Below are 26,142 nucleotides of genomic sequence, written 5' to 3'. Positions count from 1 at the left end.
CAGGCCTGGCTGCAGGATGAAATTACTGAGGGGGCATTTGAAATTGTTAACTTAGCTTAACTTTATTACACCATCAATGATTAATACACACTGAGATCTCGCTTTGCAACGACAGATTTTTAAATACAGCGCTCCCTAAAACACTCATATGCAACTGCAGGTAACCAGAGACTAGCAAATTTTAAACAGAGCTGCAGTCTCCTTGATTTGGCACTGAATCACACTTAAGTTTAAAATATTCTAACTGACTCCCGAGAGAGATTTTTCAAGGCGACAGTTATTTTAGAACTTCCCCCTTAATGTTTCCATGGCAACGCGTCATATTTGTCACGTGAAACACCGCAGGCACAATAATAACACTGTATAACAGATGTAGGCTATCCTTCCTTTTTTTTCCTTTTTTATTTGAAATATTCACAAACTTACTTACCATGTAATCAACTATCCTATATTCCGATTCTCAAATATGCGTAAGTTAGTTTGTTTGGTCGTTTAAAAATCTTTATAACAATAGAGTAAACTTCATAGTAGCCTAACCTTACTTCCACTGTGTTTATCTGATAGGAAAAACTCACGTCGGCAAATTATATTTGAATAGATTGTTTTTGCTGCTTTCACAGACTCCAAATCTAGGCTATTGTTTTACCAGTGCTTATGTGTACCCTATTTAAATGTATGAAATCTAAAATAAACATTATGAGGTTGAAAACACTGCATAGTTGTGATATATGACAGCGCTGAGCTCGTCCGTCTCTGGCTCAGCGCCAACCAACGCGAAAGAAGTTTGAATCACAACACTGAACATTCTAAATTCCATGGGGATAAGGTTAAATTATTATTTAACTCAAAAGGTTGAAAATTTTATTTTTAACCATGAATATAAAAATGAAACAGAGAAGGCACAAGTCAGATCTGAGGGGGCATTGCCCCCTTTTGCCCCCTTGTGGCGCCGGGCCTGGGCTTCAGTCGAATTCAGTGAGGCGCGGGGGTTTATGGGTATTATGCGGGGGTTTATGAGTAGTTCCTGCGCTCGAAATGAAAATATGTACACAGTCTTGTTTTTGGATTTTCTCTTAATTTTTTCACTCGAAATGATATGTTATATGCTTATGAGTTCAGCCGTAACTGGTTATCCTCACACATGCTCTAAAACTCTTTAGATACGGATTTTTCCGAAATAAAAGTCAATGGGAGAAATGAATGGGAAATTTACTTCCGTACACCGGCACCAAAGCTCTGTGGATCAAACCACGCCCCCTGAATCTTCCGCATTGAGGGTCTAGAGGTGTGTGTATTTATGTGTGGAGTGCAGAAAATGACGGAGGCTGAGCTGTACTCGGTGTATAAAGGTTTGTACGTGCCGGCACATTTACACCCTCCAGATAGTCTGAAATACTGCGAGGACTTCACTTTCCGTCCAGACGACATCCTGATCGTCACTTTCCCCAAATCCGGTGAGTCCCATTGATGCAGGTCGTCGTAAAAGTTAGCCGATAGTATAATAAACCTGTAACTTGTGTAGTTCGTTAACCTTGCAGCTGTTTACGATACCATGACCAACTCCCCGGAGGACCTCATCCCTGCTGCTCAAAAACATATAAACAACAACAAAACTTGCGACCACTTGCAACTCGTGTTTGGCTGTTGACATTAATATCGTGTTTTAATGTCGGAAATATGTTCTCTCTGGTTTATCATCTTCCTTTACGGAAATTAGTCATGGTTTAGACCACAGACACAAATAACACCAAAAATGATCATCAAAACATCACAACCCTTACAAAAATAAACCATGGTTTAGTAAAGTCACAGCCATCGGTAACTGTCTTCAATTGCAATGTATAAATAATACTATATATATATTACGTTTATATTATATTAAAGTTCTATTTTGACCCATATAGTAGTGTGTATATAAATTAAATTAAAAATAAAATACAATTATAAAATAAAATTATTAGATTTTTATTATTTTGAAAATTATTTTGATGTAATGTTTAATGCATTTCATGATGTTGACTTCAAAAATATCAATTTGGTGCATTTAACGGTAAGTTTCAAACAAGTTAGGTAAACCGGAATCTAAAAAATTAGTCAGAATAGATTACCTAAAGTGATTAACCTACATTATTAAAGCCAAAAAGTAAAAAGTCTTAGTTTCTACCACAAAATCGTATGTTTTGTTAAATGTGGTCCTTGCAGTTTCTTTGTGACTATTTGTGAAATGAACTATTTTCTAACATGCAACTTAAAAATGGCTGAAATGAGCGCATAATGCTTTACATGTGTTCTTCATTAAACTAATTCTATTAAACAAATCAAATAAACTTTCTAGATTTGAGTGTAAAATGGTACTCTGGAAGAAACTATAATTACCCTGAAAGTTGACTCTAACTGAAACCAATGCTTGCAGAAAACACAGTTGGTTTTTAACCTTAAACAAATGCAGAGAGCCAATCTTTATACTCCAAAATGCTGTCTAGATAGTCTCTTTCCACATACTCTTGTTTCATGACAAAACCAGTTTTGGAGTGGAATGTTTGAAATGTAGAAACGTGGCTATGCATGTTATTTAAGCAATAAGCTATGTGAACAGCTAAGAGGTGTTTTTAGGCACGACTTCAAGCAGAGTGACTAAAACCTCCGTAGCCGTTATAAATCTACTGTAAACCACGGCTTCATGGGGCTTATTGCTTTAATAAAACAGTTATTCCATATACGTAAAACAGCAAATAAAATGTTATGATAATAATAAAAACAGTATTCTTCCACCAAACAATGTAGCAGAAACAGGTTCCAATAAAGTGGTTGCCGAGCAACACACAGAAGTAAACAAAGGTGTGTGTTTGTAGTGTTGTTTACAACAGCTTCAAAAGTGGCTCAGCCAATCAGAATCAAGGACTGGGACTATGGGTTTAATAAAACCTGTTTAAATGAGGTCAGAGTATTATTAACTGGGCAGAAGATCGTTTCATCTTGTAAGTCTGTGTCATACAACTTAAAAATGCACGTGCCAGGTTCTCAAAAATGCTTAACTTATAAATGTTTCCAAACCAACAGACAGTGCATTTCTAAGACATGACAAATGCATTAAAGACTAGATAAAAAAACAGTATTTTACTGTAATTGACTGTAATGTGACGTAGCTCCGCACAACAGTAAGAAAAGACTACATTTAGCTTTAAAATCTTGAAAGTCAACTACACTGAAAAGTACAGCTCACATGTCACATAACAGTCAATTACAGTAAAATACGTTTTTTTTTTTTTTATCTAGTCTTTAATGCATGTGCTATGTCTTAGAAATGCACTGTCTGTTGGTTTAGAAACACTTTTAAGCCGTATTTCTCTGTGAAAAGCTGTGCTTTGCTCCACACACAGGCACAACATGGATGCAGGAGGTGGTTCCTCTGATCGTGAGCGAAGGTGATTTGACTCCGGTGCTGACGGTGCCAAACTGGGACCGAGTGCCATGGCTGGAGGAACATCGGGCGATCCTTCTCAATCTGGAGCAGAGAGCTTCTCCACGCATCTTTGCAACTCACTTCCATCACCACATGATGAACGAGTCTTACTTCAAAACAAAGCCCAGGGTAAAAACCCACTCAATAAGTCACACGCTGCATGTGCCCTGGTTAATTAAATGCATTCAGATTATTGTGTGCTTCAGGTTCTTTATGTCATGCGTAACCCCAAAGACGTGTTCACATCCTCGTATCACTACTATGGAATGGCCTCATACCTTGTGAATCCAGGAACCCCAGACGAGTTCATGGAGAAGTTCCTCGATGGAAAAAGTATGGCTTTTAACTCTATTTTAGATTTTATTAGCATGCATAGTTGTCACCAATCCAGATATTATTTGTAAGATGCAGCTTTTTGCGAGATATGTCTTTGTTCTGTAAAGGAATGACTTGAGCATCTTTTCTCCACAGTCATGTTCGGCTCCTGGTTTGATCATGTGAAAAGCTGGATTAATGCTGAAGAGAAGGAATCCATATTGTATATTTTCTACGAGGAGATGATTGCTGTAAGCAGGACTGAACATGCAGCTTCTGCAACCGAGTTCATAGGTTTCTATAACCTCGCAATAACAGTGAATAATGACGAGACAGTTGTGCTCCAGGCCAAGGAAGTTTCCCCTGTGCTGTCTAAGAAAATCTGCATACAGTTTTTCCCTCCTTAATTAATTTTGGTAACACTTTATTTAAAGCCTTTATGTATAATGCATTATAAAATGTGATTTAAGAGTATAATGCATTATAACATTATTCATAATTTGTGTTGTAATATTTTTTTTTCTTGTCGCAAATAATTATAACCAAATTTAAAATGCATAGTGTAACAATTAATTGATAAGTGTAGTTACAATTATTCATGAGAAAGCATTATAAGGTGCATAACAAGGCATAATTAATGCATTAAAACTACTTTTTTAATGCATTATGCATAAAGGCTTTGTGATACTTTTTTTATTGTTGCATTATTTTTATTAGTGTACTCAGGCATGAAATATAGATGTTCAATCTCAATGAAGATTTATTACTTTTACAGTTATGAATTATTAACACGTTTTATTTGTTTGTTTGTTATACATAAGCTTTCTCACCACAAATGATAGACTTTCTGTTCAGCCTCAAAACCAAAGCCTATAGTTCTGAGATGCAACATTTGTCTTTGACCTTATGTTGAGCTAGTGTAGTAAAATATTGAAATCTAAATGCAAAGTGCTTCTTATCTCCTAACATGTGATCATACGAATCTTTATCAGGATCTGAAAGGATCTGTGGAGAAAATTGCCAAGTTTCTTGGTAAATCTCTGAGTCCAGATGTGACGGAGAAGATCGCTGACCACTGCGTCTTCAAGAACATGAAACAAAACAAAATGTCCAACTTCTCTCTGGTTCCAGAGGAATACATGGATCAGAAGAAATCTGAGTTCCTGAGGAAAGGTAAATTAAACAATATAATAATACAGGTAATGTAAACCGAAGCTTCCATGCACCATAAAAAGTAGTCTGTATTACATGTGTGAACTGATTCACAGATGTGACCCTGGATCACAAAAACAGTCTTAAGTCTCAGGGGTGTATTTGTAGCAATAGCTAAAACTACATTCTATGGATCAAAATTATAGATTTTTCTTTTATGCCATAAATCATTATGATATTAAGTAAAGATCATGTTCCTTGAAGATATTTTGTAAATTTCCTACCCTAAATGTATCAAAACTTAATGTGCCGGATTCCCTCAAGGTTACTCAAGATCTTGTTTTGCTCTTTCAGGAATTGCTGGTGACTGGAAGAATCTGTTCACTGAAGCCCAAGAGCAACGGTTTAATGCTGTATACAAGGACAAGATGAAAGATGTGACATTCAAGTTTATGTGGGACTGAAAACATAATCGTACTTGAATTTAATAAGTGCAGACAGGTCTATAACCTGCTCTGTGTGTGATATTTACATGTTATTTGGTTTAACGGTCGATTTTATATACATATATATATATATATATATATATATATATATATATATGTATTTATGTATGTATATAAAAAATATACTTTTATATTTTATATAACTGTTTTTATAACAAAATGTTTGTGTACAACTGTAATACATGTGATTACTACTTTATATAGCATATATAATATATAAAAATCAGTTTGATTATATTAAAATATTGCTTTTGTTGTATGTATTTGTATTTTTAAGTCTAATAACTGCATAGTTTATACACAGTGTTGTCAATTTAAGTAAAAAAAGTCATTATTACTAGCTACTAATTATATCTTCAACAGTGTAATTAGTACTAATTACTCTCTAGGTATTGCATAAATTTTTGCTAGTTACATTCTAAATTAATTTCAGTCGAGCAATGCAAGGATAGATATGAAACTTTTAATTAGTTAATAATAATATAAAGTTACATCAAATTTTCTTGAACTGGTTAATTTAAATTTTCTTTTCTTTTTTTCACTTTCAGTATTGTTCTATAGCCTATATGTAATGCCATTACATCAGACAGAATTGTAACTAGTTAAATTAAAAACAAAAAATGAATTTGTATTATATCACATTACTTTTTTAAAAGGAAAAGTAGATAAATTACTTCAATTACTTAGTAATGCATTGCACCCAACACTGTTTAAATATGATACATGGGAGTGGGACATGTATTTTAAGCTATCATATTTTTTGGCCAGCTCTTAAACGTAAACTGTAACGATTCTTCTCCACAACACTAGAGGGGGGAGGCGCCTTGCTAAAGCGAAACTACAACGGCGCGGAACCAAAGAAGAAGAAGCTCAGAAACAAGCCGCTATTAATCCAATGTCAGGCTCATTTACATGTTTAGCGATCAAGACAAGTAGCTAAAATATAGGACTGTAGCCACTATTTTGCGTTATTAGATATATTATAATTTAAGATAAAACGGGAGCGATGTTTCTTAAGGTACCTATATTAGCTGCAAAAGTACTTTTTTAAGCATCTTACCCACATTGTGTTGTCTTTTTTATTTTTTATAGAAAGCTGTAACTAATTTCACGCGCTTTCCCCCCGACTGAAATTGTATTATTTAAAATATCGCTTTCCATTGAATCAGTGTCAGAAACCCTGCTATTAAGAGATTGAGATCAACAGTGAACCGTTTGAAGAAGTTTCTGATCCGTTTTCTGAATCAAATGATGCGTACACATTGGATTCGTTTTTAAATCAGAGATAGTTTTTCTGAGGCAGTTGTAAAGCAACTGAACTTAAATGTTTTTGTTGAAACTCTCAGCGAATTTTATAACTGGAGAGTGTCTTGTTTTTAACGAGAAGAAAGATGATGGCAAATAAACAGGGAACGAGCAGTGGCCCTCGGAGACATCAAGGGCCCCTGGTAAGGTCTAGGTCCCCGGATGAAACACTACCTTCGACATCAGGAACTGACAAAAGTATTGTGCATTTATTTTCTATTTGGTGGCCTTTACAGCTCATTTTATTTTACATACTGTTTTTTTTATAGCACTTGCTCTAGTTCGAGGCAGGAAAACATAAATTTGACATGAGAATATCATTTTTAAATTATAATTTTGTCTGCCAGAATATACATCTCTAATATTTCTATATTTTTGCCATTTACAATTGTATTTTGCTTCATCAGTCCCCTCATTGCAAACACTGAAAGAGGAGGTTGTCAACTTAATACAGAGCTCTCCGGATGGACTGGAAGTGTCAAGGTTAATCTTTATGTACAGGAGGGTCTACGGCAAGAGATTTGGGCCATTGAGCGATTATGGTTTGGAAGGCCTTCAGGAGTTTTTTGAAGAGCTCAGTGACCAAGTGCGTGTGGAACGGATTAACAATAAAAACATAATCAAATCTGTAAACACTGTTCACAGGACTCTACAGCTTCCCATGTTTCAAGGTATGAATTGAAAGCATTGCATTCATTTCATCGATTGTCTTTATGGGGCGGCAACGTATTGCATCAGTGTCTTATCAATGGATGCTCTGCAGTGAATGGGTGCCGTCAGAATGAGAGTCCAAACGGCTGATAAAAACAACACAATAATCCACAGCACTCCAGTCTATCAGTGAACATTTTGTGAAGCAAAAAGCTGTGTTTATAAGAAACAAATTCACTGAGACGTGAAAAGGTCATCTGGTCTGAATCAGGAGAGAAATCTGCTCGGATCAAACACTGTTTACAACCAAAACAGTGCTCAACAAATATTTGGCTGGATTTAATGTGAGAGGACAGCAAGGGATAGACTTTTAACTGGAGGAAGCATTATTATGAAAGCATTAAAACGTAATGATGGATTTGTTTCTTACAAACATGAAGCTTTTTGCTTCACGAGACATTAATAGATGGACTGGATCTGTTTTAATCAGCTGTTTGAACTCTCATTGGATTGCATGTAGTGCTACATTTCTTCAAATCTGATGAAAAATCTAACATTTTCACCACATTCTAATTTATGGGTTAACTGCTCCTTTAAATGATCTAAACTATGTGTTTGTATAATCATATAACTCAGTATTTTGAGTCAGATTTTGCCATTGGCATCCCAAAAAAAACCCTGATTGAATGACCACTTACTGCAAGTTGTTGTGAATACAAACAAAAATAACTATTTAAATCTTTAAAAAATATTTTTTTATTTCTCAACAGCTGCAAATTGAGTCAGATTAAGCATACAATGTTCTTACTAAGAATCTGCTGTTAGTTCATATGGGATCAACAGTGTTTTGATTTGATTTTCCTTCTTATCCCTTTAATTGGCAAGCCAGTTGAGTTTCAGTTTTCAGGAAATGTAACCGCGCATGTTATCTCAGGCTCCAGCTGGAAGCTGAACTGAGCGCTGGGTCACATGACTTCTCTCTGAACACACAGAGAATTAGATCAGCTGAGAGAGAGAGAGAGAATGCATGCCGGAAAACCTGTTTTTATACAGTCTGTGAGGAAAACGAAACCTAAGCCTGTGGCTCATGCCATCGTCGATCATTTCACACAAACACATTACATGCTCACTGTGTTGTCATATGAAGTCCTACAGCATTTAAAGCATTTCTAGCGGTCTTTGTTCAAACAGGTAGGATCATCTTCAGACGGATAATGGTTGTTTTGTTTTCTAGAATTGAGAGAAATGCTGAAGGCATTTGCATGACTTTCAGTTTTGTTTCTCGTGATGCAGTGCACATTTATGACTAAGGGAGAGACTAGTATAAAACACCACACAATCAGTTAGTCAGTCAGTTCGGTCAGACATTCACGGAGTACAAGCACAGGGTAAGACCTATGCTGTTATTAAATAATCATTTTCAAATGTTTGTCAGTATGTTATTATTATTTCCATGCAAGGTTTCTCTGTATACTTAAAAAGGTTAATGTTGTAGCATTTGGCTTGATTGGTTAACATTAGTTAACTACTAAAACATAACAAAAGGCACTTTATTAATCCTGATTTCAACATTTACTAATACATTTTTAAAACCAAACATTGTATGTTAATGTTCTTTAGTAGATAGTAAACTAAAAGAAAAGTGTATTTCTGTCAAATGAGATCAACAAAGATTGATAAGTGCTTGTTAGGTCATGTCACTTTGATGCATTATAGTAAAGTGTTACCAGTTTTATTTGGTCGTAAATGATAAACTGTTTTACTTTGAGGTGCATTATTAAGTGCTGAGAAATGATGTAGCCTGTAGGAAAACACATTGTTTTTCCTGATTAATTTGACTCTAATATACAGGTAAGTTTGATGTCAATGGTCATTTATCTTTTGGAGAGAAAGTAAAAATGCATTTGATTCATGCTTTTTTTAATAACATTCCTGACTTGATATTCATAAAATTTTTCGAAGATAAATGCCAAATGATTTTGTATTAAAGTCTAAACAAATTCTACTCTGAATAATGTTTGTACTGTTTTTCCAGATGGAAATATGGATGATGCTCCTAAGAAAGCAATTCATAAGAAGGTTATCAAATTATTGAAAAGGCATCCTCAAGGAATTCCTCTTAATAAATTATCAGAGGTCTTTGCTCAGAAACATAAACAAGCCCTTTTGCCAGCTGAGCTGGGCTTCCCATCAATGGAAAGCTTTGTGGACTCTCTTAGCAGGGATCTGTTGATGGAGGATGGTATGGTCTTTCACAATAGCAACATAGTTCTTACAGGTACTGGTTTTTCATCGTGGCTTCCAGATTTATTATTTCCATTAATGTAACTAAGAAATAACTGTTTTGTAAAGTATTTCTCAAACACAGCACTGTAATAAAAACAGAAGTGTTGGATTCCTGTTTTGAAGGACATTACACAAGGAAATGCCATTTTTGAGAAACTGATTAAACGTAGTTTAAACTGAGTAGGATTTAAAATAGTGAATCACTTGTTATACTGTCAGGAAAACCAACTTGCAATTCCTTTTATTATTGTGACAAAGCCATCTCTCTCTATTTATTAATTTTTTTATACAGGTGAAGACTTTGAAAAGAGATGCAGAGAAGTTGTGGATTTGGTAAAAAGCCACCAGGAAGGTATTCCTCTTTCAAAAATAGCCGTGTTTTTTAATAGCGAATATGGGAGGCCTCTGAGAAAGAAAGAGCTTGGGTTTTCATCAATAGCAGAGTTCATTGACTCTCTCAACCAAGAGCTTTGTGTTGAAAATGGCCAGATTTTCTACAAGGATGCAAAGCCTGAAGCTTCGACCCTTACAGGTAACTATTTGTTGCAATATATTAGACTTCTGTCATTGGCATTCATGTGGTCCTCATACGTTTTTTTTTAAATGCTTTTCTCAGCAACGCCTGTGCATGCTGATGGGGTTTTCAAAGACGTGTTGGAGCTGGTTAAGGACCATCCCACAGGCATTCCTCTTAGGAGGTTGTCTCACTTTTTCAATCAAAAGTATCGGCGTAACCTCACTGTGTCAGAGTTTGGTTTCAAAACAGTCGCCTCCTTCGTTGATTCCCTGAGCGACGAGCTATTGGTGGAGAAAGAGATAATCTTCCACAGGAATCACAGAGCAGCACCTGCAGTCCCAACACCTGCAAACCTACCAAAAGTGAACAATGACTCGACACCTGCGAACCCAACAACCCCTGTAGTTAGTTTTGGAGCTAGCATTGCTCAAAGAGGTAGTGAAATGACGCTAGAGGAACTGATGGATAAAGTTAAAGAGGTTATAAAAAAGTATCCATCTGCACGCCATTCCATTACTGAATTGCAGAATGGCTTCTTCCTCGTATTTGGGTCGGCACTTCCATTAGATCTCTACATGACATTGTATGACAATCATACAGCTAAACAGCTTTCTTCCTCTTGTCTTGTTGTAAATGATAAACCAGCAGTAGCCAAGTGCCTTGAAGGTAAGAGAATATAATTTTTATTTTTTTAAAGATAATACATTATTCCATGTTCTTAAATCTTAAAACCCTATTCATTTTATTCTTGTAGCAGCACACAAGAAGCTCATTGAGGAAGTAAAGAAAGTTAAGCCCATGCCCGTTGTTGTAAATGAACAAGTGGTCCGGTCCAAGGCAGGATCCCCTTTGCTTCGGTTTCAAAGTTTAACCGCCCCACCGATGGCAACACCAAGTAATCTGTCCTTTGGTGACTTCCCAGTTCTTGGTTCTACGCTGTCCAAAGCTGAGGAGAAGAAGCTGAAGGAGGGAAGGGGGCCTGTCTTCAGTGAGTCCTACTACAGCCAAGTGAGAGACGTCCACGGTGCTAACATGAGGGCAGCAGAAGCCTTGCTGGAAGATGAAGACAATGTTGGGAGACGGAGAAAGGCAGTGAGCTCAAAGGAAGTGAACTCTTTGGTAGAGAACGTCATGAGAGCCCTAGCAGCCGAAGGAGAGCATGTCACCATCGAGAGGGTCTGTGTCTTTCTAAAATAACAAACCAGAACATCTATTTTGTTCATTATTATGTCAAAATATCAAAATTTTATTTTGTGTTATTGTAAAGGTGGTCAGCAGAGTTTGTTCACTTCTACAAGTGTCCAGCTTGAAAGATATGAATATCGACGCTCGTCGGCATCTGCCTGCGGTGCAGGACCTTCAGCGCAGCATTAAGGAGATCAATATGTATATTGAGGTACGAGGTCTCGCACCCAATTCTGGTGTAGGTTTATGATCTGATTGACAGGTTTGAAATGCTGTTTTGACAACACAAACTTGTGCTTTTTTCTAAATCAGTCAGTGGAAGCGGTTTCCTCTGTATGCACGCTTTACGAATTGGGACAGGCTTTGGCCAACCTGAAGAACAAGAAGCGCTTTGAAGAACTCCATCTGGGCCCTCTCTGCAAGATCCCTCTTATTCACAGAATGTTCAAAATGGATGCAAATACTAAGGATGATGATGTACATCAGATTGCGACTGTGGATATTCTCAGGGTGAGTCTGGTTGGGAACGGCTGTGTATTTGACAATCCTGAAACGTACCAGAGAGGAGGAGTACATCCACTTTGACATGACTCAGACTCACTCTGCTGTGGTTTTCTGCTGGTTTTAGAGTCTCCGAATGTTCAGAAGAAAAAGCAAGACCCCTAGAGTTGACCTTGCTGACTTCATGAAGCACCTTGCAGACCAGTACAGCTGTGAGTCACCGTATGAACTTGGCATCAGAATCCAGAGTCTTGGGTTGCCTATTTCGGTAAGATTTGTTGCTACCACCCTTCTTTCAGAAGTGTATGATTCAGTATCGAAGGTTAAGTTCTCAAAGCACTGAAAATACACCCTTAAACAGTTTACCAAAACTCTGGAAGATGGAGATGACCTTATTGGTTACCAGTGGTCAAGGATAGCTAACCCTGCTCCCACCATTTTTCAGAGTTTAGCTCAAAATGTAATCAAATATCTGAACCAGCTAATCAAGGTGGATTACTTGAACATTTTTTGTTGCTTGTAGTGCTATGTAGAAGATAGGAAAGTGATAGGTGGGTGGTGTTGGGAACGGGAGGGGTTCCCAAACTAGGACTCAAACTTGGGACGCCAGCAAACTGCCCACGAGACTTTAGGCACCAGTTTTGCTAGGTTGTCCGATTGAAACCAGCATTAAATGTTACTTTCTTTATAACTTTTTTTCCTTTTGTGAGCTCCATAAACAGTGCATGTTTCCTCCAACTGACATTTTGCATGGTTTTTTTACAATGTTCTCCCTCGAGATGTTAGCACAACACTTAGGAAATCACAAATTATTCCCAAATGTGCTGCTTTTTTCTGCCCCCTTCTGCCAACATCAATATTTCTGGGTTTCCAGACCATCAAGTTTTTAGGGCTGAAGTTGACCAATATTTCCGTCCCAAAACTCTCTTTCCTGTAGTGGAAATGGACACTGGTTAGGAACCCTAACCCAAACCAGAACCATGTATGTGGAAAAGGGGAACCGAACCATGTTGAGCAAAGTGATAAAAACATAAATTCAAGTGCCATGGAATGAGCAAACCAATCAATTTTGAGGACCAGATTTCCATGCATGCTAAATCCAACAACCATATTGAACATACTTTACCGCATTATTCACTTGTTTGTCCACAAATTGTGTTCTTAGACGTTGAATAAAGCATCTGCTGCTGAGTTTTGCCACATGGACACAGCCAGAGAAGCCATTCAGAAAGAGATACAGGAGGAGGTGGATGCCAAAATGTTTAAGATCAAGAAGAGCATCATGGATCCAGCCCAAGGACCTGTGACCTTCTCCCAGATTGGCAACTCTGAGCTGAGGAAAAAATATGTAAATATGACCGCCGCGGATGCAGTCATGGAAGTCTTCATCAATTCTGAAAGTGTCTTCAACAAGAGCATGACAAAGGTAAACAAAATCACCCATTTTAAGATTTGGCCGACTGGTTATTATTGATGTTTTATGTGTCCTAATCGCAATGGAAATGGAGACATGACTGCTTTTTCGAAACCCAGTGTTGTAGTACTTTAAATTAGACTTGAGTCTGAGTTTCAGTCAAATCAGGATAAGTCCTAAGGTCTAACTGATTCATAGAGTGTAAATATGCTCTCCCTTGGGGTAATTAAAGACCGGTTTTGCATCAGAGTCATGTGAAACTCACGATGCCAGAGTCTAAATCAAGAGGACTTGATGAAAAGACAAAGAACATGAAAGCAAGTTTTGGATTTGAACTCAAGACGGACTGGAGATTGAGTCCTACAACACTGATTACTAATCTTGGCTGCGTTTCTCAAAATCCTTGATTGTTTAAGTTGATCGTAGATGGCATTGGTAGCAGTGGGTCTACAATTTAACTTGGGGTTATGATGCTTTTGGGAAACGCAGCCCTGAGTAGTCAACATGCATGTGCAAAGGTAAAAAAAATGGCAACCACCCTAAGAAATAGATTTGCGTTGGCAAACCAGAAGCAGTTTTGGTGCATTTTGTTTGGAAGAGCTTTTAAGTCCTGAGTGTGCTGAAGCTACAGTAAGTAACGTTCCCTTGCTGGACATGAGCCTTTCTCTTTCTAAAACGAGGTTGGGTGCCCATTTATAATTATCACTAATGAGATTCTTAAAGGGATAGTTAAAGGGATAGTTCACCCCAAAAGTTAAGTTCTTGCATCATTGAGGCTGTGTCTCCAGCAAAGTGTGTTTTGTGTGTTTCTGTCCAGTTATAGTAGAAGAAAAATGGGACAAATATCACACCAAGGAACTCAAATGGAGAAGTTAATATTGCTTGTTTCCAATTATTAATGTCTGTACCAGATGAAATCCCGGACTACCACCAATATTGATATGAAAAAGAAACAAAGAGAGTAGTCTTTATTAATGAGATGTTATGCTCATCATCCGCTAATCCCACTCAGAAATATTATGTAAACCCAATATAATTCCTTATGCACTCACTGTTTTCACTGACCTTACCTTTATTCACTTTGAGGGATTAGCATGTGATGGGGTCATTTCTGGTGGTGCACGTCTATGAATATAATCATGCCACTTCTGCTCTGGTTTGATGAACTGAATCCGATTGAGAATATTGAATGCATGTTCGTAATGTATTAATTTTGAACGGTTCTTTCGTATCTGTTCTGGAAGCAACTGATTGTGCTTTTTTCATGTACTCAGACTATTCAGACGTTCCTGTTATGTATAAACCGAGACAGACTTGCTAGAGCCTTATTCCAGCTTGCTATATGCTGTGGCTCCTTGGACACCCCTCAGGACCTGGTAGCTAAAGAAAAACCACAGAAAAAAACAGAGGCAAAGAAATCTACAGAAGAGAGAGCCACAGAGATGCTCCCTACTGAAGGTAGCTGTCTGAATCTCCCCTTTTAGTTTTAGCACCATCCAAAATATGACGCTAAAAGGACAGTATGATGACATGCATAAATGTCTGGAAAGCCTATTAAAATATCTAAATTAATACAATATATAATAATGTATTATGTATTTGAATGTCCATTATATATCCATTATACATGGAATTTTTTTTGTTCTAAAAAAAATATATATATATATACATATATAATGTTATTTTTATTTTATATTTAACATAGCTTTTAGTTAAAATAATTACTTTCTCTGGACATTTTGTTCTAAAAAAATAAAATTATTAAAAATATTTTAGAACAAAGGGTCCATACAAATTCATTTAAACTATAAGCAATGTTAGATATTAAATAAAATACAAATTTTTACATAATTACTTAAGAACAAAAACTCCATATAGAGATATTAAATTTGAAAATAAATTCAAACCTCAAATTACTGTTATACTTTTTTTTTTTTTACAAAAATAAAAAGTTAATAGAGAGATAATTTTAACAAGTAAAAGTGTTATAGATAAATAAATATAAAGGTAAAATTATTAAAATTAGTGGGGGGTTTTTATGAACGAAATGTCAATATAGAGTTATTGTTTTAACTAGGGCTATCAATGTAACGTTAACTTTTTAAATGTTAATTTCTTTAAAAATGGAATGATATTTTAACATTTTTAATTTTTTACATTTGTTAAATGAATGCATTTAATCTGTCACATGAATATAATTTATTGTACTAATACTGAATAGAATACATGAATAGAAATTAGTATAATATTATTTATCTTTATAAATTATCTTTATTGGGGGGGTTTTCTTAGCAGTTTTTCTTTATGTATTATTTTCTTACAGTTAATGTGATGAAAATCTAATTTTAGTCAATTGATAGTCAATTTGTCCCCCTGTTTAAATGCTATTGTGATGTGTTGCATGCAGTTGCATTGTTCTTGGTGTAAATCTGTCTGTTTTCCTATAGCTATATAGTTGTCCTATATCTAAAGTATCCATGTTTGTCACTTAAATGCATGTGCATTATTGCCTGTCGTGTAAAATGTAATCTCTGAGCTGTTCTCATGTGGTGATTTCGTGCGTAGCTGACGTGAAGAGCTACTTTCAAGAGTGTGTCACTAGTTTCAAGAGCACACCTACTCTGGCCCACCTTCGCACTCTGGAAAAGAGGATCGCAGAGAAGTTCAAGTTTAAAGACTTCAGTCAGCTGCAGCAAGGGACCTTCCTTGATTTCATTTTCCACAACAAAAAGGTGCGTGTTTCTCCTCGTGTGAGGTTTCTCATGGCGTGTCGGTCATAGCGTAACTAACCGGTCTTGGTCTGGGTCTCGGCGCAGGTCCTGCAGGAGGCAGCAGGGGGCGCCGTCTCGATCGACAGCCAGGATCCTGGAACGGACGGCTTCAGACCGTGCAGACAGGATGTGTTTGAGTTCATCAAGCAGTGCGGGGAGGGAGATGACAGCAGAGTGAGTTTTGTACGGTGCACGGTTCGGTAGATCACGACTCTGATTAGTATGTTTCAAAGACTGCCTCCTACTTACAGAAACATCCCACACAGATGAACAAACAAGCATCTCTAACCCTATAAAGCCTCTCTCTAAGTGATCAAAACTGTTACACACGATCACTACAAGCCTTCTGTCATCTGATTAATAGTTTAGACTATTTTAATCAAGTAAAAGCTCTTTTAGTTTGTGCACAAGCGTCTAACTTCAGCTGCTGCTTCTCGACTCAAATCTTTCCTGATTGTGATCAAGTAAAGGTCAGAATAAGGTCAGTAATATCTCCAGATGAACTCTTACTGGTCTTTTTAAGTATCTGCTCAGTTTCATCAGATGAACACAAGCATCTTCACCAAATTGCATGTTTTGTTCATTTTGAATAAAATTGAGCTGTTTTTCCTCCTTGTTCTCTGTAAATCAGATTACATGAGCCAAACAAATCATTAAACACATTTACTCATTTCAGATTTTGTGTTTAAAGGTTCAATAATGGGTTATGATTTGACATGCCAGGCTTTACAGGGTTAATTCTAGCAGACGTACAGTTACCGTACACGTGGGAATGAAACGCGTCTGTGTTTTTGTTCTGGGTCAGCTGCCGTTCATCGAAGCCGCTCTGAGGAATCATTACCGGATCAGAGATAGTCGAGAGCTCGGTCACGGGCCGCTCAGTTTTCTGGTCAAGTGCACTCAGAAGCAGAAGGAGCTAAGCGGAGACGCTGTCGCTAGTGTGGTGCGCTACGAGTGTCCTCTGCTGCCCATGGGTTCAGGGTAAGACGGTTCAGATCTCTACTTTAACTCGTACTCGTCTGTCTCTCTGCACAACTCTGTGAGCTGTTGATAGACGGCTGTAAAACTAGTTCAGAGCAAAGCCTGATTCCCAGGGTTTAGTTGGTGAGTTTCTCCCACTCCCAACCAAACTACTTCATGATTTTTGACAAACACCAATGTCATGTGGTAATTTAATTGCTGCCCAAATTCACACTTCTGACTTATCTGAAATAAATTCTGTTTAAATCCTTTTTGGCTTCTGCCAGACACTCTTTGCAATTTACTGTAATTTACATGCATGCTTTTTTCTTTTTTCTTTATACTTTTTTTTTTTTGGTTCGCTGTTTTTCCTTCTGGACAAAATGTTAACTATAAAAAATAATAATAATAAAAAAAAAAAATATATATATATATATATATATATATATATATATATATATATATATATATATATATATATATATATTATAATATTATTATTATTATTATTATTATTTTTTTTTTTTTTATTTTTTTTTATGGGACGCCTACATTTATTTCACTATATTACAATAAAATCTAATCTAATCTTGACAAACTATATATCGTTGGAAAGGTCTAAGACTCCCAGACATATATTTTACCAATACTTTTTGTTAAAAATTATGTATGAAAAGTAATCAATGAATGTATGACAAGAGTGCACCCTCAAAATCTAAATTATAACTGGAGGTTTGACCTTTGTTTTAAAAAATGAATTTTTTGTTGCCTTTTTCTCTATCACATTTTAGAAATCATCAGAAATTATATATCGACTGAAAACGTAAAATCTCAAAATTCATCCTTTGAAACCCATTTTAAAATCAGGCATTGCATTACCATGAAAATGGTACATCAATATCATGTTACAAAATATTTTCGTTCATGAATTATACAAATTTAAGTTTGGATTGTGCACTACAAAGTCAGTGTTCAAAAATGTGAGTGACAGTTAAGGGGTAAAGAACAAATGGTCCATGGGCTATCAATAATAACATGGTAATTAAATGTTTTATTTAAAAGAAAAAGCTGTGCGTTTAAAAATGAATGCATTTAATCTGCCTCCTGAATATAAACCTTTTGCATTAATATAGTATTTATTATTTCTAACCTTTTTTTGTTGTTGTTGAGGTTTTTGATATGTGATTTAATTGCAGTCAGTGTGATGAATTAATCTGCATATTATGAGAAATATTACAAGAAACGTCTTTCAGAAACATGTTTATAAGTGTCTTACCAAGCCCAACCGTACAGTACTGTATATGTGATCCTGGAAAAAAGAAAATGAATACTTCTGATTCATACAATGTATTTTTGGCTATTGCTACAAATATACTCCAGCGACTTAAGACTGCTTTTGTGTTCTAGGGTCACATAAAGCATATAGTGTGTGTGTATATGTTATGATTAAAATCTAATAATTAAATTACATTTATTTTTTGTTTTACACAAATTCAGTCTGGTGTCCATACCGTTGTTTGGTAAAGTAGCTGGAGAACTGAACGCGCACACACACATGTTTGTCTGGAGACTCATGAGTGTGTGTGTGTGTGTGTGTGTGTGTGATCTCAGGGAGTGTGTGGTGGACTCCGTGGGTATTCTGGGCGAGGTGAGCCGTGATCAGGCGCGGGCGAGTTTGCTGTCGGCTCCTCTGCTGCAGGACCTGGAGGAATGGAGTCAGTGGCATCTGGTGTTTCAGCCCAACCACGGCCCTCTCAAAGACTTCATCGACAAGTACTGTGGTGCGTCACCTCGCCAGAAGCATGCTTAAACTGTGATCTAGTGCTGTGCAATGCTCCTATTAAGTATTAGCGTCCTAGTCTTATATTTCCATGTGATATAGTTGAGCATTTAGTTTAGTGATTCATTTACAAAGACTTGCTTCATTCCTGAAAGAATCAGCCAATGATGCAATGACTCACTCATTAAATACAGTCTTTAGCTCCTGTTTAAAATATTGTTTCCTATTAAAATATTTTTTTGAATGTATTTCAATATTCAAAATATAATTGAATAGCTTAAAAAAAAATTGGTAACACTTTAGTATAGGGTCCAATTCAGACTAATAACTAGTTGCTTATTAGCATGTCTATTAATAACATATTGGATGTTTATTAGTGCTTATAAAGTACATATAATGCAGGACATCCATAATCCTACCCTATACCCTAAACTTAACAACTACCTTATAAACTATTAATAAGCAGCAAATAAGGAGTTAATTGAGGCAAAAGTCATAGTGAAAATTGGACCCTAAAATAAAGTGTGACCAAATTTTTTAAGGTTTTTTTTTTTTTTTACACAAATTAACAAAAAAAAATCTGTGAAATAAATTATGAAAAATTATTTATGCAAAAAAAAGTAAAATTTTCAGTGAGGAAATATTTCTTATTTTGTTTACCTTGATGTTCTAAATAACTAAAACTGACATGCAAGTAAAAAATTATGAAAGCTATATAGAAAAAAAATGTGAATAAGTGACAACATGACAAAATTTTAATTGAAACAAAATATAAAAATTAAAACTAATTCAGGATAATAATAAAATCTCAGTGATACTAAAATAACACTGATTCGAATTGAATTTGATTAGATATAAGATTTTGACACAAAATATGATTAAAATTAGACAAAATTGTCTTTATAAACGGAAAAATGTTCTTGGGAAAAATAATCTAATTATTTTAAGGTGTGAAATATCAAAAAAAAAAAATTAATTATGCAATTTCTATCTCTGCTGTGAATTAACCATCTCACAGAGTATGACAAGCTTGTCTACAACAGGCCTAAAAACACATGCAGTTAATCATCACTAAAGTGCCAGATAATATCAGAGACTGAATCCTGATCCTCGTGTGTCCAGGTAAGACGGAGCTGCTGGCTCTCGAGGTTTCTCCGGGCGTCCTGCTGCGGGTCACCGCTGACACCGGGGACAAACACTTCTCCGAGGCCACACAGGCTCTGGACCCCGTGGGCACCGCCGGACACTTGGTCTCCATCGTGGTGGCTTACGGGATCCCAAACACGCCCACGGCGCTCCTGGCCAATCACATGGAGAGCGCGCTGAATATAGCGGTCGCACAGGAAGGTGGGAGGGTTTCTTCTCGCACCACAAGTGTCTGCACACTTCGTCACGCTTTACTAACCGTCCGTCACACTGTGTCCTGAAACCGTTTGTTTATCTGACTCCGCTCCATCCATAAACACAGATGATACTGCTCCTACCGGGCTCCTACATGGCTCCTTAAAATCTTTAATTCAGAGCGTTTGTGGGTCTTAATATGTCTAGATTCACCCTCCCAACACATTAATGCCTATAGAGCTCTTAAATCAAAGCAAGAAGTCTTAAATTCATAGTTATAGTTAAAAAGTGAATTGTTGCATACACTGCCAAAAAAAAAAGTCTTTGTAAGCATTTTTTTTCTGCTTTCCAGTACAAATCTCTAAACGTCAAGATACATTTCCTTTGAGATGCAAAATGAACATATGAAGTCTGATATGAAATGATTAACCTGAAAGCTGAATAAATAAGCTTTCCATTGATGTATGGTTTATTAGGACGACTATATTCGGCCGAGACACAACTATTGGAAAATCTGAGGAATTTGAGAACGCAAAAAATCTAAATATTGAGAAAATCACCTTTAAATTTATCCAAATGAAGTTCTTAGCAATGCATATTACTGATCAAAACTGAAATTTTAATATATTTACGATAGGACATTTACAGAATATCTTCATGGAACATGGTCTTTACTTAATAACCTTATGATTTTGAGCATAAAAGTAAAATGTATCATTTTGACCCAATGTACTTTTGGCTACTACTGCAAATATACCCCTGTTTCTCTAACCGCATGATTTATTAGTTTCATCTCTACAGGACTTAAAGGTCTTAAAGTCTTAATTTAGTCAATGAATGTAATCTGATGTGTTTGTGCTGTTTGAAACAGAGATAAGGCCCGGTGAGGATGGATACTCGTACGGCCGTGTGGCTCGGTTTGTGCTTGAATGCATTGCTCTGATGCCTACGAGAATCTGCAAGGAGCTCCTGCAGCAGGTACTGACCTGTGTCTCATTGCTTCATCAGACTAACAGCTCGAGAGATCACATCATTGTGTCGAACGCCTCTGCTGCTGCTGCTTCACTCATATCATCACACGAGAGAGAGCTCACATCTCTCTTTCCCCGCTGGAGATCTGCTTTATGATTAGCGATAGACTCGATTATTGCACAGGCCAGTTAATCAGCTGAAATGTTTGATTGGATGAGTCTGGTTTGAAGCTGCTTTATTCACACACCTGAGTGGATCAGATGTATAGCTCGGCTATCTATGACCTGAAGTGGGAAAACGCATAAAAAGAAAAAAAATGATATACTTGTAATTTTCTGATTTACAATTATAATTACTTTAAACCGTATACCTAATTCACACACAAAAATAACAAACAAAAATGTATAATATAGGTAAAAAATAAAATAAAAAAATAAAATATATATATATATATATATATATATATATATATATATGTATAAAATTAAATATAGAATTTAATAAAATAAAACATCTAAATATAAAATAAATAGCCATATGTTATGTAAATATAAATAATTATTTAAAAAATGTATTATATATGTAAGTAAATAAATTATAATGAATATAATAAATATATATAATAAATAAATAATTGTGTGTGCGTTCATAAATAATTAAGAATATATAAATATAGAGTTTTATACAGGGATAGTTATTGAAAATGTCATTATTTATTCATGATTGTTGGAAGAATTGTTTATTCTGATTTTATTAAGATTATAGTCAGGGATTTAATTTGTTGTTAAACCTTAAATAATATTTGTAAATAAATAAAAAACATTTGTAAATCTGTTCCTCTGTTAAAAGTCTGTTCCACCAAAGTTTTTTTTTTTTTTTTTTTTTTAGATGAATGAAAAAGGCAAGTAAATCATGCAGTTACAATTGAATTTAATGATTACATATATATATATATATATATATATATATATATACATACAAACATACATATTTTACAAACACAACATATTTACTGTATATATTAACACGGTTTAATTTTTTTTTTAAAGAAAAAAAAAACAGTATATATTGTTAATTATTTATTTATAAGCTAAATTTTCTTATCATTAAACTATGTATTTTAGTATGCCCATATTGGCAGAGCACTGATGATGATCTGATCCTCTAGTCTGAGCTGTGTGGGATGTGTGTCTTATGCCTTGGACGTTTCTGACTCTGTGCAGGTGTTTTTGGAGCCGCTGTCTAAAGTGCTCGGGCAGACCAGATCCAAAACACTGCTGCTGGACGCTGCACGATCACACACACGCTTCCTGAACAAACTGCATCAGATGGGGCTCCTGCTGGGAATCACCGAGTGGAGGAGCCACTTCAACCACAAACTGCTTCTGCAAGCTCCTGCTCAACTGCCTTCAGAGATCAAGAAGGTTTGGCTTCCCTTCTAGTGTGTTCCAGCAGAACAGGGCTTCCAACTCTCATAATTGTGTCCCTACATCATGCAGACCACAATGCAACACAACTATATATGTTCTTAGTTCTAGTTTCTTAATGAAAGGCTTGTAATCTGTGCAGTTTGTGGTGGAGGACTCTATGAGTGACATGTCTTCAGTGAATGAGATGGATAATGAGGAGGAAACGGAGCTCAGCACTTCCTCCAGCAGCCCCAGAAGAGTCCATCAGCAGGGTGAGCCTCACTTCTTACTGTTTTTGTCTGTTCTTGTGCATGATGGTTTCATTACACTTTCACATTCAGTTGATTATAATGTTTGCAATATTTCAGAAATGGTGTGATGAAGTCTGTTCAAAAGCTGTTCAAAGTCAAAAGTTAAATTAAGGCTGAATGTCTGTTGTTTAATTCTTAGGTTCGATAAGAGAACAGAAAGTGATTATGATTTTGGTGCAAAAAAAACAAAAAACTTAAAATGTACATTTAAATAACAATAAAAAATGTTAATGTGTAGAAACAAAAATGTCTTAAAACTAAAAGGAAAAATTAAATTAGTGACTTAAAAATTTATGGAAAAATATGTTATAAAAACAAAGAAAAATAATAAATGTGAAGAAGAATATGGGTTAAAAATAAAATTAAAAAGCTAAAGTTATATAAAAGGAGTGTAGAAAAGTATGGCTTGAAATAAAACAGTAAAAATAGAGGTAAAATGCTTAGAAAAATATGGCTTAAAATTTTAATAAAATCAATAAAAATGTAATAATTTTTTTTAACAAATTGTCATGAAAAATAAGAACAATGAAAATGGTGATAAAACATAGAAACATGCTAAAATATGCAAAAAAATTTACGAGTTAAAAGCAATACAAAATAAAATGATTTAAATGAAAGTTGTCATAAAAAAAGAATGGAAAAATGTGGAATAATGACATGAAAGAACAGTTAACAAATAATACTAAAATGTGGATTAAGAATGAAATAAAAGCAATAAGAAATTAAACGATAAAACGTAAAATTGTCTTATAAAAAGCAATAAAAATGGTGATAAAAGTGTGGAATAATGACATGAAAAAACAGTAAACAAATAATGCTAAAATGTGCAAAGAAATATGGCTTAGAATGAAATAAAAGGGAAATAAAATGTAATATTATGTAATGAAATAAAAGGGAAAAATATGGATGACATTAAAAGAACATTAAACAAATATAGCTAAGATGTGCAAAAAATATGGCTTCTGAAATAAAATGATAAAAAGGCATTGTTTCTTCAAGACGTCGATGATGATGATGATGAAGATGATGAAGAGGAGCAGATGTATGAGCTGGTGTCTGAACGCACTGAAGAGACGGACAGCAGTGAGGATGAGGACAGAGAAAACTCAACGACTGCTGATCAGCCAGATGAAGAAGAGAACGCAGCCGAGATGGATCAGCACAAAGTTATCATCGAGGACATCAGGTTCGTTCAGGTTCATTTCGTTTACTCACTGTTTCTTCAGAGTTTAGCTCGGTGCTAATGCTGTCGCTGCTGCTGCAGGAAGACGGAGTTCGGCATCGGCGTGGAGCTGAACGAGGAAGGACAGAACCTGATGAGGAAGCAGCAGGCGAGACTGGGCCGCAGTCTGGAGCGCCTCTCCACTGAACTCTACAGCAAAGACACACACTTCGTGCTGGAGCTCATTCAGGTCAGCAGCAACCTTTGTAAAAGATCTTAGTGCATCATTCAAATCAAACAGGTGCCATGTTTAGGTAAGAAACAGCTCACAGTGTTATTTCTGTCTAATGATGCGTTCACACCAGACGTGCGTAGTTGGATGCTTGAACATTTCGAGTTTACTAAATTTGCTTTTTTCAAGTGTGAAGCTCGCCTCGCAACAGACGTGAATTGGCGTCATGGGAGGAGCTCATGCAGCATTGTGATTTCAACTACCATTTATTTGGAGAATTTTCTAAATATTACTGTTGTCATGGAATGTAGTTTTAAAAGGATTTCAGACGAGAATGTATTTAATTTATAAAGCGTTTTATTTATAAAGACAGCGCCTATTTAAAAATTAGTTTCGCCGATTTCGGAGATGATTAACTCTACGTGATCAGCAGTGAATTTCGCAAGGGGCAACCAACGAAAAAGTCGTTTGCGGTGTAAACAGGGCTTTAAGTCAATGCAAAGATGCGAATAGACATCCTCCGGCGCGATCCGCATGATTGAAGCGGTGGGAATTACCCGGCACGAATTAAACGATTCTCATGTTTATTTTCGCCAAAGTTTAGATTTTTCAACTCGTGCGAATCACGTGTCAAAACGGCAGAAACGTTCAATTCGTGCCGTGTCATTCGCACCTTTTCAATCGCGCTGATCGCGCCGCAGGATGTCTATTCGCATCTTTGCATCGACTTAAAGCCCGACTTTTCCGTTGGTAATCGCTTCCGACATTCACTTCTGATTGGTATAAAGTTGAAGAATTCTCAATTTTGTCGCTTTACGTGCCCGCATTCTGTCGTCAGTGGTCACTGTCACTCGTGTTGCCAAAAGTCGCTAGCTCTCCGTTGAAAATGCATGGGATTATGGCGATGAAGCTTCATTCGTGTCTGGTGTGGACGCATCATAACAGTCGTTCAGTTTACTGGGATGAACGTTTATAGTTCGAATATAAACATTGATGTCTATGGTAGTGATCAAAATAGAGCAAATCAGCTTTTGAACTGGTGCTTTAAGTGAAGTTTGTGTCGATTGCAGGGTTTCTCTTCTAGGTGTCAACAAGTGAATGTTAAAAATATATATATTTGGCGCGGAATCATTCATTCGAGTAATTCCTTCAAAAACGCTGATTCATCCTGTTATGAAACAAAGAGTCATTGAATCATACATTCAAACCACTTTTTCATAATTTTAAAATGTGTGTGTATTATATATGGGTGTGAACCTGGAGCACAAAACAAGTGTCAATTTTTCTAAATTGAGATGTATACATCATCTGAAATCTGAGAATGGTGCAGTTCTTCCCGAAGCTGATGTTTGTGTTTGTGCAGAACGCTGATGATAACTGCTACCCTGACGGCCGAGAGCAGCCAGCGCTCGCCTTCGTGGTGGAGAAGGACTGCATCACCATCCTGAACAACGAGTGTGGCTTTGAGGAGAACAACGTCCGTGCCATCTGTGACGTGGGCCGCAGCACCAAAGGAAAACACAAATATGGCTACATCGGTACTTTAATTATGTTTCGTTATCCATGTTTGGTTGTGCTTTTGTCCTGCGCAAAATATCGAAATAAAATAACAAATGTACAGATTATGATCTGCATATCACGATTTTAATATTTCAAGGTACAAAATAATAAAAGTAGCAGAATAGACTGGCACTGTTACCTCAGATGAGTGCTTTTCAGTGTTGTTTTAGTATTATATTATAGTTTTTAATTTTAAAGTATTAGTCATTTTGTTGCATGTTTTTCTCTTTTGTTTTCCTTTTTTTTTTTTTTTGTTGCTTTAGTACATTTAGTTAAACGCAAATGAGAAATTCTGCCTTGTCAGCTAGCTTATTATTAATTTTTTATTTATTTTTTTGTTTCAGTAAAT

The 26,142-nt window shown here is 36.0% G+C and overlaps 2 protein-coding genes across 5 annotated transcripts in view; both read left to right on the top strand.

Annotated features, from left to right (window-relative positions):
- Positions 1–1,230: 1,230 nt before the first annotated feature.
- On the top strand, positions 1,231–5,524 carry LOC113112028 (sulfotransferase family cytosolic 2B member 1-like). The gene is made up of 6 exons (XM_026277385.1): positions 1,231–1,454; positions 3,381–3,592; positions 3,670–3,796; positions 3,935–4,029; positions 4,771–4,951; positions 5,285–5,524. Exons 1-6 carry the CDS (start codon positions 1,298–1,300, stop codon positions 5,392–5,394), a joined length of 882 nt encoding a protein of 293 aa, XP_026133170.1. The 5' UTR covers positions 1,231–1,297; the 3' UTR covers positions 5,395–5,524.
- A 787-nt stretch (positions 5,525–6,311) lies between these two features.
- The window catches only part of LOC113112026 (uncharacterized), a 46,268-nt gene continuing 26,437 nt past the window's right edge, over positions 6,312–26,142 (top strand). Inside the window, exons 1-22 of one of the 4 annotated variants that reach the window (XM_026277379.1) lie at positions 6,312–6,939; positions 7,149–7,412; positions 9,428–9,670; positions 9,971–10,210; positions 10,295–10,861; positions 10,950–11,371; positions 11,463–11,591; positions 11,693–11,890; positions 12,009–12,149; positions 13,047–13,307; positions 14,570–14,753; positions 15,861–16,027; positions 16,112–16,240; positions 16,872–17,047; positions 18,638–18,807; positions 19,929–20,153; positions 21,019–21,125; positions 22,343–22,543; positions 22,689–22,800; positions 23,839–24,025; positions 24,104–24,251; positions 25,597–25,771. In XM_026277379.1, coding sequence (XP_026133164.1) covers positions 6,828–6,939; positions 7,149–7,412; positions 9,428–9,670; positions 9,971–10,210; positions 10,295–10,861; positions 10,950–11,371; positions 11,463–11,591; positions 11,693–11,890; positions 12,009–12,149; positions 13,047–13,307; positions 14,570–14,753; positions 15,861–16,027; positions 16,112–16,240; positions 16,872–17,047; positions 18,638–18,807; positions 19,929–20,153; positions 21,019–21,125; positions 22,343–22,543; positions 22,689–22,800; positions 23,839–24,025; positions 24,104–24,251; positions 25,597–25,771 — 4,558 coding nt within the window. In that variant the 5' untranslated portion in view covers positions 6,312–6,827. Of the gene's footprint in view, positions 6,940–7,148; positions 7,413–8,431; positions 8,584–8,634; positions 8,781–9,427; positions 9,671–9,970; positions 10,211–10,294; positions 10,862–10,949; positions 11,372–11,462; positions 11,592–11,692; positions 11,891–12,008; positions 12,150–13,046; positions 13,308–14,569; positions 14,754–15,860; positions 16,028–16,111; positions 16,241–16,871; positions 17,048–18,637; positions 18,808–19,928; positions 20,154–21,018; positions 21,126–22,342; positions 22,544–22,688; positions 22,801–23,838; positions 24,026–24,103; positions 24,252–25,596; positions 25,772–26,142 lie in introns of those variants that run through there. The other 3 variants (XM_026277381.1, XM_026277383.1, XM_026277380.1) reach the window with 3 other exon arrangements.

Source organism: Carassius auratus, chromosome 12, assembly GCF_003368295.1.
Source record: "Carassius auratus strain Wakin chromosome 12, ASM336829v1, whole genome shotgun sequence".
NCBI classification, from domain to species: domain Eukaryota; kingdom Metazoa; phylum Chordata; class Actinopteri; order Cypriniformes; family Cyprinidae; genus Carassius; species Carassius auratus.
The sequence above is the reverse complement of the archived record's forward strand: the minus strand, read 5'-3'. Positions and strand labels throughout refer to the sequence as shown.